This window comes from Prinia subflava, chromosome 4 (genome assembly GCF_021018805.1).
Source record: "Prinia subflava isolate CZ2003 ecotype Zambia chromosome 4, Cam_Psub_1.2, whole genome shotgun sequence".
Taxonomy (NCBI): Eukaryota; Metazoa; Chordata; class Aves; order Passeriformes; family Cisticolidae; genus Prinia; species Prinia subflava.
The window spans coordinates 18,278,090-18,297,828 of NC_086250.1; the positions used below are offsets into that span (position 1 = coordinate 18,278,090).

Sequence of the window (19,739 nt, forward strand, 5' to 3'; positions counted from 1 at the left end):
GCTGGCCGAGCAGCCCTCGGGCGGCGTGCGCTGCAGGCAGGGAGCCCCTCCACCGGGCTGCCGCCGGAGCACGGCCGGGCCCGGGGGCGCCGCAGGAGCGCAGGGGGCCGCGCCGAGCCGGGGCTGCGGCAGAGGCGGCCGCGGGGCGGGACACGGGCGGAACACGGACCCGCCGCCCTCACGTCAGCGCTCCCCCTTCCCCGGCGGGCTGCCCCGGCCGCGCGGTGCGTTGTGGGAGCGGCGCTGAGATGGCGGCGGCCGCCGCCGGGCTGAGCTGGAGGCGGGTATCCTCCTTCACGGGGCCGGTGCCGCGCTCCCGCCACGGGCACCGCGCGGTCGCCATCCGAGAGCTGCTCATCATCTTCGGCGGCGGCAACGAGGGCATCGCCGACGAGCTGCACGTCTACAACACGGGTGCGCGGGGCGGGGCCGCGCCGCGGGGCGGGCGGAGCGGGGGGGACAGCGGCGGGGCTGTCCCGTCTGCGACCGCCGGTGGCACCGGGCTCCGCACGGCGCCGGGAATCCCGCCGGGCCTCCCGCCCTCCCCCGGCACCGCCCGCGGGGGGCTCGGCCGACGGGGCGGCGGGCGGGCTGAGGAGCTGCCCGGAGCCGAAATGGCGGGGCGGGAAATACGCCTGGGCCAGGGGTCTTCCCTGGGGTAGTGCTGCGCCCTGGCCGGTGCTGCGGGGTTAGTGATCCTTCCTGGGGAAGGGCGACCGGGAGAAGCTCCCGGTGGTGTCGCGGCTGTCGCGCTTTCCCCGCGCAGGGTGTGGAGCCGCTCTCCCCGGGCAGGTCGCGGCTGAATGGCGGCAGGCGGGATTAGTCCCTGCGAGTGTCCGGATCCCCTCCTTCCCTCTGGCGGCGGCAGTTCACGAGAGCCGAACGCGCTGGAATGGGAGTCTTGTTTGGAAAAGCGAACATGTTGGCATCGGGAGCCTTTCCAAACAGGAAGCTGCCCAAGACGGATTTTGTTTGTGAAAGATTAGACGCCTAAATAGTTACTGTGCGGTATGCTGGATGGGACTGGAAAACTTGCGTGTGATTTCAGGGTTTGGGCCGAGACGGGATAGTTCAGTGATCTGTGCTTTTCAGTCAGCCAGTGTTGGCTGCTTGAGGTTCTTCCAGGAAGATTTTTCTCTGATAGCTTAAAGATCTACTATGCTTAAATCACATTTCTGAGAGAAGGGGGAAAAAATCTCTTAATCTTTCTGTTCTGACACGTAATCCAAAGAAAACTCTTAACATAGTTACACCATCAGAACAGAGCTTTTGACAAGTGCCTTTTGAGTGACTCTTATCATGACTTGGTTTTTTTTCTTCCCACACTTTCTGCTTAAGGTGTTTCCCCTTTACAGCAATGACAAAAAGGATCATGACTCAGTTGTTCCAGTTTCTAGATAAGTGCTTGGCCCAGACTGACCTTTTTTATTCTGGGGTTTAAGATGCAGCGTTTTGACCTGAGCTGCCTGAGTATGGCATGCCATCTATGGCCCTTGCTATGCATGTGATGATTTTCGAGGAGCTGGCACAGTGAGAGCATCTTAATCCCCTGCAGAAACGCTCACTGGAAGCTTCTAATTTCCTACTTCTCCTCTTTGTGCTCATGAAAAAGCGGAGGAAAAAGAAGACATTGTCCCCTGTAATTCTTAAATTCTCGAACAGTTTAGGCACCAATGTGCTGCTACTGGATCAGACAGTCTCGGTTGCTTTTTCTTGACTCTGTGCCTCTCCTCTCCCACGTATCAGTGCAGCACTCCGTGGATATTAAAATGGGTCCCAGAACAGTGTAATTAGTTTTTGAATAGGGCTATTAAGTCCAGGCACAGTGCCATGTTGCTGTAGTTCTAATAATTCTGTTTCTAGGGCTAGCTCCCTCTGAGTTGGTGTGGTTATCTCTTTTGTGTGGAACTGCACTTGTGTTCCTCATTAGCCTCTATTCTTGGCAAGTCTATTAAATTGCTGGATGACCCTTCATGACTGACTTAGTTACAGTGACCTCATGGGCTCATTCATATACTGACTAACATTGGTTTGATAGAGGTATTTGCTTTTCTTTTTATTAAAAAAAATAATTTGAAACTTAGTGTGAAGCAAATAGCCCATTCATAGTTATCTGCAGACAAAAGCTAATTATTCAGAAAGCAGAAATGTTTAAAAATACATATCTCCATGTTTAAAATATTTCTCTAATCTTTTTTTTCTGCTTTTTGGTTTTTTAATTCCTACTATAGTTACGAATCAATGGTTCCTTCCTGCTGTAAGGGGAGATATTCCTCCAGGCTGTGCAGCACATGGATTTGTTTGTGATGGTACCAGAATACTAGTTTTTGGAGGAATGGTTGAATATGGAAGATATAGCAATGATTTATATGAATTGCAGGTAGGAAATGTATTAATATGTTTTGATTTTCAGGACTACTTTATGTATCTGTTTATGAAGAAACACATTTTACCAACTGCAGAGGAAAGTTAGATATCTTTGCTCTTTTTCAGAAAGATTTTCTCCATCTTAAGAATCTAAAGTTTATTCTAAATAACTTAGAAATAGAGACTTCCATCTAGTCTAAATAAAGCATAATATATTTAATATTTTATTAAGGTTAGCTCTTACACATCCCTTTTAATGAATGTTCTAAGGAAAGCCCAGCATTCCCTTAAAAATAATTCAGAAAATATACAAATATTAATATTACATGAACTCTATTTGTTATGACTGACTATAAATGAAATTATTTATGAATAAATTTTTCTTGTCTTGAAGGCAAGTCGATGGCTCTGGAAAAAAGTGAAACCTCAGGCTCCTTCAAATGGATCACCACCCTGTCCTCGTCTTGGCCACAGCTTTTCTTTGTATGGTAACAAGTGCTATTTGTTTGGTGGCCTGGCAAATGAAAGTGAAGATTCAAATAATAACGTTCCCAGGTATGCTGATTTGTCTTTGAATTTAATGGCTTTAAAAAACAATTACTAGATTTGACAGCTTTGAAAAGGAACATTCTAGGCAGGCTGTCCACACTAGGTACTTAAAGTTGGGTTATTTGTGCAGTGAAGGGGTTACATGTGAAGAAGATTAAATATTCCTTCTGCTAATCCCACAATATGGAACACTGAGTGACAGCTCTGACACTTTTGTAGGGAAACCTGAGTAGGCTTTGATATTTCTCCTGGTATTTTGGGTGATGTTTTTAAGAATGGCTTGCTTGTTAGAATTACCTCAATCAGCAGAGTCTCATGAGTCATCAGGGAATTCATGATGGATGTTTCTTCTGTCTCGCTGTGAAAAACAGTTATGAATTCATCTGGAATTTTTTTACAATAACAGCTGAAGTTGCCGTTACTGTCAGAAAACTGTGCTGTAATGCTGAAGTTCAGAGCACTTATATCCACTGAGCTATAAACTGGCAATTTCAAGCTCAGTAAACAAGAGATATCTGGTGTGAATGCCAAGATTCAAAGACCATTATCTAAAAATAACTTGCTGGTAGACTCAGCAACAAATGGCTAATTGTGCATTGGTCAGCCTGAAGACAACAAGAAAACAAACAGCTTCTTCTCACCTTTGTTGCCTTCAGAGTTGCAGACATTTCTCTCTAATACCTCTTGTCATTGTGTATTTCCCACAGCTTTGCAGTTTACTGTGTGTCCATATGAAGCAGTTTTTGCAAGAAATGTTGTTTTCATGTTTCTTTAATGTAATACAGTGTAGCAAATAAGACAGCATGTTTTCTCAGAGGCAACAAGTTATAACCGTTAATTCTTTTTGTTTTAAATCCATTTTAAATCCAGATTTGGTACTGCCCACAGTGCATCAAATGTTTTGAGAGTTTAAAACTCTACACCCTCCCAAGACAGAAGTCTGTAATACTTGGAAGTGGTGAGGGTTTAAAGCGCACTTGTCATCATGCTTATTAAGTGAGTTTTTCATACTTTGACAATAATACCCTAGATATTTAAATGATTTCTATGAACTGGAGCTGCAACATGGGTCTGGCGTGGTTGGCTGGAGTATTCCTGTGACCAAAGGAATCTTGCCATCTCCCCGAGAATCTCATACAGCCATAGTGTACTGCAGAAAAGATGTGGGAAGCCCAAAGATGTATATTTTTGGAGGCATGTGTGGCTGTCGGCTTAATGATCTCTGGGAACTTGACATAGGTGAGTTGGTTTGCCAGCAGAAGGCAGTGCTTACTGGCTGAGGGGAAAAATTAAAGTATAGAATGGTTAATGGCATGCTGTGGTGCAGATATTATTGAGACTGACCCCATAGTGTTAACCTTTTGTAATATTTGGAATGAAATAGATACAGTATTGTTTGCATATATTATCCTGACTGATTATGGGTACTCTGTGAGATGGATATCATAGTCTTTAAAGCACTCTAAAGAAACAAAGTTGAACAACCACAATGAAATGTTAGTTTATGTTTATGATAAACACTTAGTTTTTCAGTATTTCCTGTGATTTTTTTTTAAAAAGAAGTTCCAAGTGCTTGTTATTGCACCCTCTTTCTTAAAGTAGCCATCTTAAAAAGGTGAAATTTAGCTTTGCTGAATATTAGAGGTATGTTCCCTCCTAAAATCCAGGTAGTGACATACGTATCAATAAGATAAAATATTTTTTGAGGATTTTATTCTCTTTCTTTTAGAAACCATGACCTGGTCAAGACCAGAAACCAAAGGGACAGTACCACTTCCTCGCAGTCTCCATACGGCCAATGTAATAGGAAACAAGTATGTCTGTTGTTAAAAGCTCAACTCTAGAAAGGTACACCCAGCAGGAGAATGAGATGCTTATCCACCCACTGCTGCTCAGTATGAACATCAGCCCTCTAGAGTAGTTTTCTGCTATTTCAGTGCCACTGTTAACTCACGGGTAGTGAACTGTCAGTGTTTCCATCCAGCAGGACAATCTGCCCAACCCACCAGCAGCTTTCTGGGCTTCTTGGAGCACCTTTGTGCATTCTGGGGCAGCCTCAGCTGGGCCTGAGCTCGTCAGGAGTGAGCTTCAGTGCCTCTGTGTGTGTGTCACAGATGAGTAGCTATGCAAGGAAACTGCTCAAAGAGTAAAACTGGTTCCAGGCAAAACTGTTCCCCACTTTTTCTGTAGTCTATCCCTCATTACTCTGCTTCTTGCCAATATAGTTTGTTTTGGCAGGTAGCATTAATAAAATGGATTTTTAAACATGGGTTTCAGTCCATTTTGTATCAGTTTACAAGCTGGCATGAGGAGAAAGAGGCAGGGAGTAAAGAAATATGAAAGCTTTGTATCTTCTGATCCAACAGCTTAGCTGTTTATTAATTACTTAAAATGTTATTAGTTTGTAGCCTGCATTATATTTTTAGATTTTGATATCTGAGTTAGATGCTAGTCATCTTATTTTAGCATGACTTACTGAGGGGTCTGCAGTAAAGGATTGTAGAAATTCTGTTGTACGTGTGGGATTTTTGGAGAGCATTAGCAGTTTGATGCTTTGCTAAATGTTACCATATTCTGTTTCTAGGAAGTTGTTTGAGGATTTTCTGGATTTTTTTGTGTGGTTGGGTTTTTCAATCAGTCAATTTACTGAAAAATTTCAGAAGGTAGATGTCTGCAACAGTACTTCATAAAGACAGAAGATACAAATAAAATTTGCTGTGAACCAAAACTGTAACACACTGAAAATTAGCTTTTTTGTCCTAGTTTGAAAGAGCACATGCAGCAGATCTAGATGTTAATTGGTGTTTCTTTTCTTTTTCCCTCTTCCCTCTTTTCCTGTGTTTCAGAATGTATGTTTTTGGTGGATGGGTTCCACAGTCAGCCGGAGGTGAAATTTCTGCTCCTGATGGTGAATGGAAATGCACTGGTTCATTTTCTTACCTTAATTTGGGTTAGTGTTTCTGCCTTTCAGGGAGTGGGTGTTTTGAATTAATATTTTCTTAACAGAGTAGAGTAACTGTTTTGAAGACCTTGAGAAAAGTTCAGGATACATAGTTGTAATCCTGGTTGACTTAAGTAGTTGCCAGTTTTTTGCATGTTACCTGAAAAGTAATATTTTAATTACTGTTTTCCTTTGAAGATTCAGCCCGTTTGCTTCTTCAAATCTCTGTTAATGCAATTTTAATACAAAGTTATGTAAATACTCCTTCATTTATAGAAGAACACAGGAGACAGATTCTGAAATAAGGTTTTTCTAAGCATGATAGTACTATACCTGAATTCTCAACTTCTGGTCTATTTGCCTGAGAGAGATAACCAGAGGTCGGAAAATTCAGCCTGTATGAATTGATTTAATCTTTCACACTAATTGGAAAGTGAACTTCTCTTCATAACATTTCCATTTTAAATGCAGTTGTCTATAAAAACAGAGGTCATTTATTTTCATTTTTTCTGAGCATTTAAGTGTGTTAACATCTTTATTTCTTGTTTTGGAAAACATCTGAACTAAATGCCTTGAGTTTCATTTGCTAGATACCACAGAATGGATAGGTCTGATCTCAGACTGCCAGGAGGACAAAAGTAACTCATTCCCAGGGCCAAGAGCAGGACACTGTGCTGTGGCAGTTGGCACTCGTCTGTATATCTGGAGTGGTAGAGATGGTTACAGAAAAGCTTGGAACAATCAAGTTTGCTGCAAAGATCTTTGGTACCTTGATACTGGTGAGTCAGAAATAAACAAGAGACTCGTACTATGATCTGTGCTTTGTTAATATATGGAAAGCTTGCATGATTGATGATCAGAACATTCAAGTTGTAGCAAACCCAAAGACTATTTACGTTTTAAAAATTGGTTTTTAAATCGTGCTTCACTGCTGGTTGTTTAAAGGCTATTACTTTAAATGAAAAAATCAGGAAGGCTTATTTAAAGCCTCTGAAAAAACTTTGTGCTAAATTCTGCACTGCATGCCATAGTCAATATGCTAAAGGCTGTTTTGCCTAAACTTAGGGTTCCTGGCCTATCTTTTTAGTGATCTTTTCTGCTATTACTTAGTTTTTTCTCCAAATCCTTTCTTCTCTTGGGACCACTGCTGCTGCTGCTTCCTCATCTCTTGGACTGCAAAAAAATACTCTTCAATCTAAGAAAGGACCAAATTTTTCCTGGGGATGAGGAGAATTCTGGAGACTAATCACTCATTAGTAGCTGCATTGATAGCAGGACACTGAGATGGTGTTGGGAGAGAGGGAATTAGAATAGAACTGTTTTTCCTGTTTCATTTTTCCCTCAGCAAATGAAAAAGAGTAGCAGGGGAGGGATGTGCTTAAGATTGCAGCCTGGTCAGGCATAGAGGCATGTGAGAGGAGAAAGCCATTGGCATTAGTCATGTCCAGGCTTCAGCCTGTGCTGAAGAAGCTAAAGTGAAAGCTCGCTTCAGCTACACAGAGCAAGCAGAAAGAAAGAGGAATAATTTGTGAATGAAAGGAATATGTAAAGCTTTAGTAGCCAAAGATGTACCTGCAGCATTTCAGGAAAGCACAAGGATCTCCTGTCTCTGTAATCCCTGCAGTGATGTAGCTACAACCCAAAGGCTTACTGGCAGCAGCAGAGCCATTAAAAACAAAGCATCAAAACTGGAGCATTTCTGAACACTTTGAAAAGACACTTTGTAGTTCTCTTACTTGCCTTGACACCTTTGACAGTGGTTTCTTGTTGAATGTGGTATATATTGTACTTTAATGAAAAAGGAGTGACTGATTTTACTTGCAATATGCAGCTATTTAATAAACTGGTGAGGGGGGGCAATTTCTAACATGCCATCTGTGTTTTATTGGTTTCTTGTAGAGAGACCTCTAGCACCATCACAGGTCCAGCTGATCAGAGCCACAACCAACTCTTTTCAGCTGAAGTGGGATGAAGTACCTACAGTTGAAGGATATCTTCTTCAGTTACATGCTGACTCACCAGTGCCACCGGTGGCTGGAATTCCTGGTACTGGCATTCCTGAGACATCAGTGCTGAGTTCACAAGGTAGCAGTCAGATCACATTACACTAATGTTTGCGCACAGGCAGACTGGAGGGTTGCATAAGTAATAAATACCAGTTTGTTTTTTAAAGAACCATTCTGTGAGAGAGAGACTGTTTCTTTGGTTATTCTCCAAATGACTGTATCATAATTATGGAAAACTCCCCTTTCACTTGTTTCTGTTGGTTTTGGCCAGCTATCTAAATTATGAAGATACTTCATAATGCTGGGCACAGATGAGAAAGGAAATGTTGGGCACAAGTTGAGAAAGGAAACAGTTAGGAAGGGATTTTATCTGACTGTTGGGCCAGTTTCAGTTCAGACTTACAACAAAGTTTTCCTTCAGGCAACTTTGGCCTCCCTCTTCCTTACTGAAACAGGTTAAAACCATCATAATATTAAGTTTTACATAACTGATAGGAATTTCCTTTTGTTTACCTGCAAGGTGGCTGTTCTGTCCATCCGAGTCCACAATCATTGCCTAGCGTCCCTTACCCAGAAATGAAGGTGGATCATCCCAGCCAAACAAATAATCTCATTCCTAATAATGTAAGTGTAAACTGAAAAATTCTTCAGTGTCAGAAGAGTGTGGAGAATACTTCCTCAGTTTTAAAACCACCTGCATGCTTCTTAGGTTTTAGAAAAAAAAATAAAACAAGAAGACAGGCACCTGCTGAAGTAGTTGTCTGTTTTCTTGCATGCTTTTTGCTTTTATGATTGAGAGACAAGCTTTCAAGTCCTCTTCTTGTTAATGCAGAAGGGAATTGCAGCTGTATTGTTTTCCACAATGCCAGCTGGGAGCCTGACACCAGTAGGAATGCTATTCATTGTCAAAATGTTGGTGACATTCATGTGGGAAGCAAAAAGAATAAGGCATATTCCTTCTTTGTTAGTCTAGTTTAGTTTTATGCTAGTCTGGTTAGTTCTAAGTTCCTACAGCAGGTTAAATCCAGTTATTATCTGTCTGGTGTGCAGTTGTACATGTTGCTCTGTTTTGCCAATTTAACAGAAATAGTGAGGACAAATTCTGGCTAAAGGATCCCATTTTTAGAACTTTGGACCTTTTCTTAGTTGTGTAAAGTCTCAGATCTGTATGGGATCCATAATGTATTCCTGGAGAAAACACATGTAGAAATACCATGAATTTCACTGAGAGTAGAAATATCTCAAGTACATGTAAGTACAGGAAAGCAAAGGTTGAAAGCCTCTGTAATTGTGATTTTTCCCATCCCTCAAAGTCCCCATAGTAGAGTAAATAGTGAAATTCCATGTAGTGATTAAAATTTAGTGTAACTCCTCGAAGTCAACTCAGTGTTTGAGTCTTTGTTTTATAATGACTGAGGTAAGGACTGAGATATTGATTTCTTAGTCTAATTTAAAGTACTAAGGGGAATTGTTGGAGGAGTTTATATTGTTGTTTATAAGCAAGCATTTTCATGCCATGTTGCAGTTGAAATTTCTGAACTTTGCAATTTAACATTAACAAATGTGTTGTTTTGGTTAGGTCCAAGTTGCCCTTTCCTCCAGTTCAAAAGTAGAAGGAAAAGAAAAGGTTGCAGCACCTGAAAACAAGGTTACACAGGAGACTACGAAAAACCACACAGATGCTACAGGATTCAAAGAATCAAATGCCCCTTCTCTTTTGCCTGTTTGTACTTCAAGTAAGATCACTATAGAAAAAAATGAAAAATGAGAGCTAAAATTCATCTCAAAAACATAAAATAAGATTATTACTGTCTTGTAATTTAAAATGATTTAAGAGTCCTTTATAGTTTAAAAAAACTAACTTGTGTTAGTTGTTACTGTATTTTTAGAAAATACGAAGAAAATTGAAATTTTAATTTGTTTGAAGTGCTGCAAGGTACATGAAATTCTCAATATATTCATTATTATGATGGCAAATCTGTCTATTTAAATAGCCGTTTTTAGCACAAGTGAAAAAGGACAGGTGACATTTTAGAACATTATGGTATAGTAACTCCAAACTGACACTGTGTCTGTCTGTTAGCAGTCTGTTAGTGTCTGTCTGAAAATCTTTTGGCTGATGTCAAATTTCAGGCAGTGTAGAGACAAACATGTTTCTCTCTGACTGTAAAGGAAATAAAAGATGACAAGGCTCTCATTTATGCATTTCACTGAAGTGCCTTAAATTTAGTGTAGTGAATCCAGGCTTAATCATCTGATCTGTTCATATTTGACTTCAATGTATTTTATAGGTAGTTAGATTTTTATTTTCTTCACAGTGTAATTTAATTAGATGTAGAAATTTTGGTTCTTATTGCTAAGTGAGAAGCAGACTTCTACAGGGTTTAATCTTAAACTGATTGTTAGAAATCTGTGATACTGATTTGTGTGGACACTTTATTTTAGTAGGGTTTTTTTCCCAAATTAATTTTTTGTGACCAAATACATAAAAAACAGAAAGCTTAAAATAACTGTTTACATACATCTGTTTATAACTGTGGAGACAGACTTCTGTTCAGTTACAAAGCTAAAGTAAGCATTAGCAATCAATATAATCAGATCTGTTCTAACCTAATTCTGAGCTAAACTCTGGCTTTATATAAAACTATATCTATCAGACCAAGCTGAGATTTGTTGTGTTATCAATATTGAATTCTGGCTAATATTTTCCTCTTTTTAAGGTGCTCAGACATCAGCAAATGTAGGTGAATTACATGACATGGACAAACAAAGTGTAAATCCTGATGCTTCTGTATCCTGTACTGTCTCCAGCACACAATCTATGGTAACCCAGCAGGCTGTTAAAACTGAATCATCAAGTACAAATGGGGCAGTTGTTAAAGATGAAACTTCACTAACAACATTCAATTCAAAATCTGAAGGTTTGAAATGTGTTTCACATACTGTATTTTGAGCCATGTATTTCTAAGGCCATCAGAGTTCCTCTAGTGTGGTGGGATTCCAGTCTGGAGTAGTACCTGGGATGTAGATAGGGCTTTGGGCATTGAAGACTTTGTGCAGCCTGGATGATCTCTGTTAGGATTTCTAAATCTTTTAAAATCAGAATATTCCTTCTATGCATTTGTAAATCACCATGGTTCCTGTAAGTGAAAAATCTTCATTTATGCAGAGGCCTGTTCTCTAAATATCAGTGGGAGCCTGTTTTGGTGCTCGTTGCACATTTGCTCTCATTCAGTGATTGTCTATTTAGTCAGCAAAAGACTAAAATAGTAACCTTAGATGATTTTGATTTTAAGCAACTGACCACTGTAATAAATATGGCCAGTTAATGTGGCCAGCTCAGTTCTGGTCTGATGTGCTGGCCTCTTCACAGTCTGCTGCAAATACCCAAAATAAGCAGCAATGCAGAACATAAATGGGTAGTTTTTCAAGCTTTGTTTTTGACAAATATCAACAGGCTGTGCTTGTTATTGTTTTGAGTGTTAACTAAAGAACTGTATTGTCATATTGATGTTGTGTGTATAGTGTGATTTTTACCACACAGTATTGTATTTTAAAAGCAAAATCCAGGAACACAAGCATAGAATACTAATACTCCCATGTGTTACTCATGTGCTTAATCTTTTTTTTCTTTTAAGATTCCACTTCAAATTTAATGAATGTTCTGTTCCTATTTGTTAGGATTGTTTACAGTTTAACTCTTATGTTCAGAATTCAGCCTGTATTTATGTTAGAAACAATACAATCAAATTAAGAATTCACACATAGACTATTCATATAATGTCCCCATTATGTGCCTCAATCTGGTATTTAGATTATTTGTTCATAAATATTTTATATTGATTTCATAATGCTGTCGCTTTTTAGGATTTTCTGAGTCCTGCCTTCTGTTTGTATTATCTGTAGCAGCCTCCAATGCCAGACTCAGAATTGTTCTGTGACTGTGGCAAAAGCCAAAATTAGTTTGTGTTATAAATAGAACTGCATGCAAAAGAAGTCTGAGACATTCTTGTGCAACAAATACTTGGCTATTGAGGTCATCTTGCATATTCTGTGGGTTTTGTATTAAATTTTTTCTATTGCTTAAGTTTTTAAAATACAACATTTTGTTTTTAGCTGCTGAAACTGCTTACGTCATGCCTTCAACAAGGGTCAGTACTGGACAGACAAATGATTCACACTCTCCTGTAAGTTTGAAAAAGTATTATCAAATTGCTTTACTTAATTGTTCTGTTGATTAGTTGTAAGGGCTCTTCTGTTTTCCTTTAATTATATTTCTGAAAGAAAAGCAGTGTTTATTTTGAGCTTGGAGTCAATTACACAGGGGTAAACATTTCTGTTATAAAACTAATTGCATTGTGTGGGTTAGATGTGAGTCTAAGTAGCAGTTGTGTAGTTGGGAGGAGATCCAAGTACGTGTTTCAGCTGTTGAATCATTTTTATCAACTGGCACAGTGGAATGGTCTCTTCTGCATGATGTGCAAAAGTAAAAAGTTTTTCTGTGTGCACAACTGAATTTAAAATGAAGTATGTATTAGATGAGACTAGTGTAAGCTGCTGATTCTATAGATTTGAAACGTAACTTAACTGATATCTTGATGTTTTTCCCTAGAGGAGATGGGAACTGACTATGCAAGCTGTAAATACTGCCTGAAAAAGTAAATGCTTCCTATTTCACCTGCTTACAACTTAATACACAAACCCAAGGTGCCACTGTTGCCAGCAAAAGTGAGAAACGAAGGATGGGGAGAAGCAGCTGCTAAGAAAGGGTTGGGGTGCTTTTCCAAGAGCAGCTGCAGCTCCTGCTTCACTGCCATGCTGGCAGGATCACGGCCTGGCTGTGCAGGTGCCCTCCCTGGTGCCCAGAGAGCAGCAGGAAAGGCGGTCTGTGTTCCTGCTCAGTCAGGAGCAGTGTGCACGGCCTCCTCCCCATGGCCCCGGCACAGCACAGCCCCGTCCTGCTGTGCCTGACCAGGGCCACTCCCCTGGCACAGCTGAGCCCGGGGGAGCTGCTGACCTTGGACCACCTTGGGAAAGTTCTTGACCTCTGAGAGAAATTAACTCACAACTACATGCTGCTACAGACACCGGGTTCTACAGCTTTAAGCTTCTTCCCCTCCCTGCTCAGAATATCAGCTGTGGCATCCCAGCTGTTGCTTTTTAAATGACAAGCTGTGTCTGAGTAAATGTGTAAGAACCAGCTGGGTTTGCACAGTATTTTAATAATACATGCATATTCATTTGAAGCATAAAAAAGTAACACTGGTATAAAAGGGGGTTGTCTCTTACATATATTAGAGCCTTGACATTTTTTTCCATGGCATTGAAGTGTGGGTAATCTACATGACGTGTTCTTCAAATACTAGAGAGCTCCCCAGAGGCCAGTGAAGAGCAGGGACCGCCGGTGGTATGATGTGGGAATTTTTAAGAACAACAGTGCTGTGGTGAGCCAGTTCTACTTGCTGCCAGAGGAAACACTGAACATCAATAGCAAGGTAGCTGTGCTTCTCTGATGTAACTTGCAAATACCTGTTTCAGAATCTGTTGCTTATGTAGTTCACAACAAAAAATGGGGCTTTCTGATACTGCAGCAGAATCTGGTGCTTGTAGGAGTTTTGTATTTATGACCAGTAGTTCCTCATGTATTATTCTCACCTTTTTTTTACTGTTTCCCAAATGAGGTGAATTTTCTTTTGTGGTTTATGTGTGGTAATACAAAATATCTTATTTTGCTATTGGTAATTCTTTTCTTATTTCTTGCCTTAGGAAACAATTTTAAACTTATTAAACTTTCAAGCCAGTAAAATTCTTAAAAACTGAAAACTCTACAATTTCTTAATGTTATTTCAGTCCAGCACTGAAATGTTTCAGTTTCTTCTCAGTTCCCAGAATAGTTGCATAAAAATTATTAAAGATACCAATAAGACATAGGCTGGGCTGTTTAAAAAGACTAGATCTGGAAGTGTAATGGCTTTTGAGCTTTTGTATGAGATCTTTCTAACTTAATGTTTGGTACACGTATACAAGCAAACTATGAGTGTGAAACTTGCAAAAGTGTAACAGTTTTGATGGTAAATGTGAGTTAGTGATGTCCAAGTTAACTAGAAACAAAAATTGTGTCTTCTTGAGACAGAAACAAAATAAAAGAAACCTTTCTTTGAAAGCACTCACTATAAATATTCTATGTCTTAGTTTTAAAGAGCACAGTACGTTGTACAGTGTTTACATTGATTGTGGTTCTTCCACATTATTCAGTAGGGAAATAGTTCCACTGTGAGGATCAGTGATGCATCAAGGCATATTTTAATCATGGAAATATGGTAGTACATAACGTTTCAGAAAGCTATTGGTTACTAACTTACAGAGCTTTTCCTTAAAAACATTTTGATTACCTACACATCGAACTGCAGCTCCTAACATTAGGAATAACTGCTTTTGAAATAAAAATATTTTTTTAGGACAGAAGATTATGTTAACTAAATCATAACTTACGTAGTTTCAAATACTACTTTGTTTTAACTTTCCGGAGTAAAAATAACCACAAGGTGCAGCTTAATTTAATTGACTGAAAAAATGGGATATCTTTTGGTCTAGAGATTTAGTCTCACATTGCATGTTAGATCAGCTGTTTTGAGGTGAGATACTGTGAGGTACTGTGTCAGTCAGAACCTTTTATTCTGATGTAAGTACAATATCAGCATAAATTCTGATGTAAGTACAACACTATTAAATAGATTTTCAGTTTCAATTAAGCTTAATTAATCTCAGCATAACACTTTATACTTTTTTAGGCTAATTGTGTTCATAATATTTTAAAAATTAACAAAAATATTGCTTTATTTTCAGACAGAAGGTGCAGATGTACCAGACTACAGACTACTTAAGAAACAGGATCTGTTTCCAGGCACAGTGTACAGGTTCAGAGTTGCTGCAATTAATGGCTGTGGTGTTGGGCCTTTCAGTAAAATCAGTGAATTCAAGACATGCATTCCAGGTTTTCCTGGAGCTCCTTCAACAGTCAAAATCACCAAGGTGAGAAATATAGGTAATCCTGGTTTTGATGTGTAAAATTCCGGTCACCGGTGTTTTCTCAGAACTCTTGGTTATAGTTGGTTTTATTTTTAAGTTAAATTTTTCATATAAAATAGTGTCCAATACTTGGTTAACTCTGCTCAAGATGATATTCTTTAAGAAATTTGTTAAAAATAATTATTTCTGGAGTTAATGATCACGTTAGCAGATACACATTCAATCATCTTACAGTTTCCCCATTTTTTAGTCTTACACCATTAAATCTATGGAGGTTTACCACACTCCTTAACAAAACAGTCAGAAGACACCCTTACCTCCAGAGTGGTAATGATAGGTTAGAATTTTCAGTTAATCTTTAGAATTTGGGGGTTTTTATACTGTTTGTATATGTATGGTTAGCTACATACTATCACATTTTTCTCTCTTTCTTCAGAGTGTAGACTGTATTCATCTTTCTTGGGAGCCTCCCGCTTCACCCTCTGGAAATATTTTAGAGTATTCTGCCTACTTAGCCATCCGTTCCACGCAATTACAGGAAAATCCAAGTCAGCTTGTCTTTATGAGGATATACTGTGGCCTCAAAACCTCCTGCATAGTGACTGCTGCCCAGCTTTCCAACGCCCACGTGGATTACACCTCCCGGCCTGCCATCGTCTTCAGGATTTCGGCCAAGAACGAGCGAGGCTACGGCCCGGCCACGCAGGTTCGGTGGCTCCAAGGTAAAGTCACTGCCACACACGGTGTCTGAGTGGAGCAGGAGCTGTGCATTTCTTCCAGAACCAGCACAGCACTGCATGGGAGCTTCTTGAAATGTTGTTTTGTTCCTTGAGGGAGTTTTATGCAATTCTAGTAATTGCTTCTGATTTCCCTGGAATTCATTTCAGCTCAGAAGTTTTTCAGTCTAATACAAAGTAGTCTAGGTATGTGCATCATGTGCATGACATACAGTGTAATTGGGGTTTTTTTCAGTCTTTTCACCCTCCTAAATGGAAAAGAAAATTCCATCAGGGGATGTAAGGCACATTTTTGTGATGTATATACACTTTAAAATCTGTGTTACAGCCAGAAGAGGTTTTGTCATCTTGTCCCTGGACTTGAATTTGTACAGGTTGATGATGATTTGGGGATGGGAATGGATCCACTGAAAATAAAATTAGTGTTAGCCGGGTCAGTTCTGGCATGCCTTGTAAGTAAGCCAGTCTGGGGTTTCAAGTTTTGCCAGCTTCTCATCCTGCTCCTTCCTGTTTCTGGCTTAGCTTTGTTAGGATCTGGCTTTGCTCAGCAAGAGGTGCTGTGGGCACAGAGGAAGGTAGGAAGGGCACAGTGCCCACCCCCTCGGGCAGCAGGGGACTGTGGTCTGGGGGTAGCTGACCTCAGCTGGGGGCTGGGACCCACCAGCTTAGTTTCTAATATGTGCTTGTCTAAGATGGGCAGTAGCAATGACAAAGTTGTCTTCTATGGTGTTCAGTATTTCAATGCTGTTTTAACCCTTTAATTGGCAGGGGTTTTGACCAGGATCTATATCCTAGAACTCTGAAACAGTGTTTGTTCAAAAATGTTTGATTGTGGGCACCATGTGAAATTATGAAGCATTTAACAATGTCTCCTTCTTTTTGCAGATACGAAAACATCAGGCTCAAAGTAGAAACGACTTAATAAATCCCAACTTTCGAATGTAGTGTTTAATGTAACTCTTGTACTATTTGTAAATGCTACAAATATTTTATTTTTGCATTGTTTTTATCTTAAAAATATATAACCTTTTTTACGTTTGACACATCAGCGTTATAGAGCCTTGCTCAGGTATGAGTATCATACAGAAAATATATCAGAGATGGTGGGGTGGAGGATCACACTCTATCCAGCAGCTCTTTTTGGTAGTGATAAGTTAAAATGTAAAGAACACAGAAATTTTCAAATTGAAAATGAATAAAAGAATTGGCACAAGTAGTAGTATCTGAGGTAGAATCCCCATGATTGCTACAGATCTTGCGTAGATAATTCATAAGATTTGGGATATGGGCAAATTCTGTTTGGTTTTGGTTCCCTATACCACATTCTTCATTGTGGTGCCTGAGTACAAGGCAAGAATTTCCAGTTATTATATAGTAACTTAAAATGTATAAATATTTTAATATATACTTTTTTTGTAAAGAAATGATTTTTTCTACTATTTGTAACAAATATCTTAATCTTGAAAAATATCCCCTGAAAATTTAAAAGGAAAAAGATAAACTTACTCATTGCTCTTATTACAAAAAACACAAATTCATTGTAAATGCACTACTATTACTTAAAATTGTCCTTTTGTAGTTGTACAAATCTTAAAATTGTAAATACCAATGTTTACAAGAGACCTTTCTGGTCTTGTATTAAAACTTCCATGAGATTCATTCTCTCTTTTTTTTTCTTTTAATCCATATGCTTTGCTTTTAGCATATGCTTGCTTTTTGCACTAATAATAACTTACCTCATTCCTGTGTTCGTAATCACTTGTGTTGCTTCCATAATGTTTCTGTAAAACTTCAATCTGAAAATTTTAACCAAAGTTTAGAATACATGGTAAGCAATTTTGCACATGTTATATGGCAACTTTCAACATATTTATTCCAGTTAATCTTCTTAAGTGCTTGTTTGCTTTACCAATATATTCTACCAATCAAGTTCAGTATCTCCCTTTTACTATGCATCATTTTACATTAAATAGCTAGCTGATAAAATCAACAAGCATTACTTCTAGGAATAGGTTGATCCATTCCTATGTGAAAAGAAAAAAATGTTCACAGTAGTGAAATAAAGGTAAACATTTTAAATGCTATTTATGTATCTATATATACAACTATGTTTACCAAAGTGTAGAGGAAAATGGCTGAGTTGGACAAGGTCACTAGGTGAATAGATTGAGGCACCTAAATAAGATTTATTTTAAAATAAAATCTAAATTATTGACTGTGCAGTGAAGTTTATACTTTGCACTTTAATTTTGCCCCAAATGCCAAAAGATTATACATCAAGGTAGAATTTCTTGCCTCTTCCAGTTAAATTTGTCTTAAGAGTGTTTGTAAATATATAAACTGAAATCAATGATGTGCCTGGATTTGTGGGAGAAGTATCACTAAAATAGTAGAGAATTAGCAGCTCAACTATCCCAGAGCAGATTTAATAGCCAAGTGTTGGCTGCCCTGAGAATCAGGGTTATAACGAAGTGCTGGTACAGCCTTAATTATCACAATGCATCACGTGCTCCAATAGCATCCAGAAAGTGCTGGGGACCATAAATGGCTAAATAGTGTTAATTGTGGCACAGGAGTAACACACGTGGTTTGACTCCAGAGAAGAATCATGTGTTTATGACAGTGATTGATATCCCAGTTTCACTTTAAGCAGTGTTTATAGTATGAATGTATAGGACTTTTCCTGAAGTTAACTGGCTTTAAGATACTTGTGTTTTAATGGTCCATTTTGTCGGGTAGGATCTCACTACCAATTCTGTCTGATAACTAAAGTACCATACACATGAACTGTCAACTAGAAGAATAGAACTTGGTTTTTCTTATTAGTACTGTGAAAGAAGCCTTTAGAGAAAACACTTGTGGCTTTGATTTTGTTGGTTGATAGCTGTGATTGTAGAGTTGTTATTTAAGAATAAAACCTGTTGGGTGTGTCTGGGTGAAGTTTTTTTGCACTTGGTTTCACATGCTTTGCACAATTTCTTTTTTCAGTGGGTATGTCACAACTACCAAAGGGTAAAACTGTGGTGTTTTCAATGAAAGTAGAATTTCCATGGGAGTGTGCTTTCTTCAGCTGACTTGACATAAGATGTCACTTTCCCTTTTTTGTCCAAGTTGGGTAGTGTTGAATAGTGAACATATGCAGCTCTTCAGTTGCTCACAGTTTTACTTTAAACTGCAATTGTGGTACACACTGTAAAATACACTTTGTGGTCTGTTTTTAGAACTGTATTTATAATGTCTAAATCCCACCTGTTTGCCTATCAACTAGATATCAGACAAATATTGATTGTTTAGTTTTAAAGTTTAGAAGACCGTTGACACCAGCTCTTGGAGACTCCATGTTATCCATTTCAGATACTGCTAAAGGACATGTAACAGAAGCTGAAATCTCTCAGATTGCAGTATCCATTTTGTAGAAATGTCTAGGTTTACTCAACTCCTCCTTAGGGATGTTGTGACTGTGTAAGCATAGGACAGTCGTGCCAGCTGTGGCAGACACTGCTACAGCTTCATCTTCAGAATGTTCTTGTGAAAGTGGAAATGAAGTGAACAATAACCTACACTTTGTGTTTTCAAAGTAATTATAGCAATATCTTTTGAATGTAGCTTGGAGTAGAGCACATGATCATGCCATAAACTCTGAAGATATAATAAGTATTACTGTTGTTATCTAATTATTTCAGGATAGCGAATTTGACGTGAACTTAGTCTTACAGCCTGTTACTTAATGACCTCTACAAGGAAACTGACATTTTGTACAATACAAGTTGATTAGTCTTATTTTGATGCATTGTTTGTTCTTTGTAATAAAGTGGTTGTCCTATCAAACTCATTGTAAATACCGAAGTGTGTCTGTTTTTTCAGAGGTGTATGTGTACAAACTTGGAATTTCTGATGCAGAGAGTAAGTAAATTTGTCAAGTTGGGGAAGAGGGTTTAATGATAAGCACTATCATAATAATATTACTTTTCCATAAACATTGCCTCCTACATTAATTCTTGGTTACCACATGAGGTTTTTCCTTAGTTGAGGTTCTCCAATTCCCTGCCCCACCTGCAGCTCCTGTGCACTCTCTGCCCCATTCCATGCCTTTGTGCCTTGCAGGCTGTG

General features: G+C 39.1%; 1 protein-coding gene across 3 annotated transcripts; it reads left to right on the plus strand.

Annotated features, from left to right (window-relative positions):
• Positions 1-32: 32 nt before the first annotated feature.
• HCFC2 (host cell factor C2) lies at positions 33-19,457 on the plus strand. 3 transcript variants are annotated; one of them, XM_063395720.1, is made up of 16 exons: positions 37-414; positions 2,232-2,380; positions 2,762-2,922; positions 3,947-4,155; positions 4,646-4,730; positions 5,763-5,866; positions 6,448-6,636; positions 7,757-7,942; positions 8,384-8,487; positions 9,443-9,599; positions 10,584-10,784; positions 11,980-12,050; positions 13,230-13,358; positions 14,710-14,895; positions 15,329-15,614; positions 16,515-19,457. In XM_063395720.1, the coding sequence occupies exons 1-16, from the start codon at positions 249-251 to the stop codon at positions 16,538-16,540; spliced, it is 2,409 nt and encodes an 802-aa protein (XP_063251790.1). In that variant the 5' UTR covers positions 37-248; the 3' UTR covers positions 16,541-19,457. The 3 variants fall into 3 exon arrangements, with proteins under 3 accessions (XP_063251789.1, XP_063251790.1, XP_063251791.1); XM_063395721.1 differs by lacking the exon at positions 37-414 and adding an exon at positions 510-688; XM_063395719.1 differs by lacking the exon at positions 16,515-19,457 and having other exon boundaries at positions 33-414; positions 15,329-16,508.
• Positions 19,458-19,739: the final 282 nt, after the last annotated feature.

Coding starts and splice junctions, on each gene's coding strand:
- HCFC2 (XM_063395719.1), top strand. CDS start 249: ATGGCGGCGGCCGCCGCCGGGCTGAGCTGGAGGCGGGTATCCTCCTTC. Junction 4,156..4,645: donor TCTCTGGGAACTTGACATAG/GTGAGTTGGTTT, acceptor TCTTTCTTTTAG/AAACCATGACCTGGTCAAGA. Junction 6,637..7,756: donor TCTTTGGTACCTTGATACTG/GTGAGTCAGAAA, acceptor GGTTTCTTGTAG/AGAGACCTCTAGCACCATCA.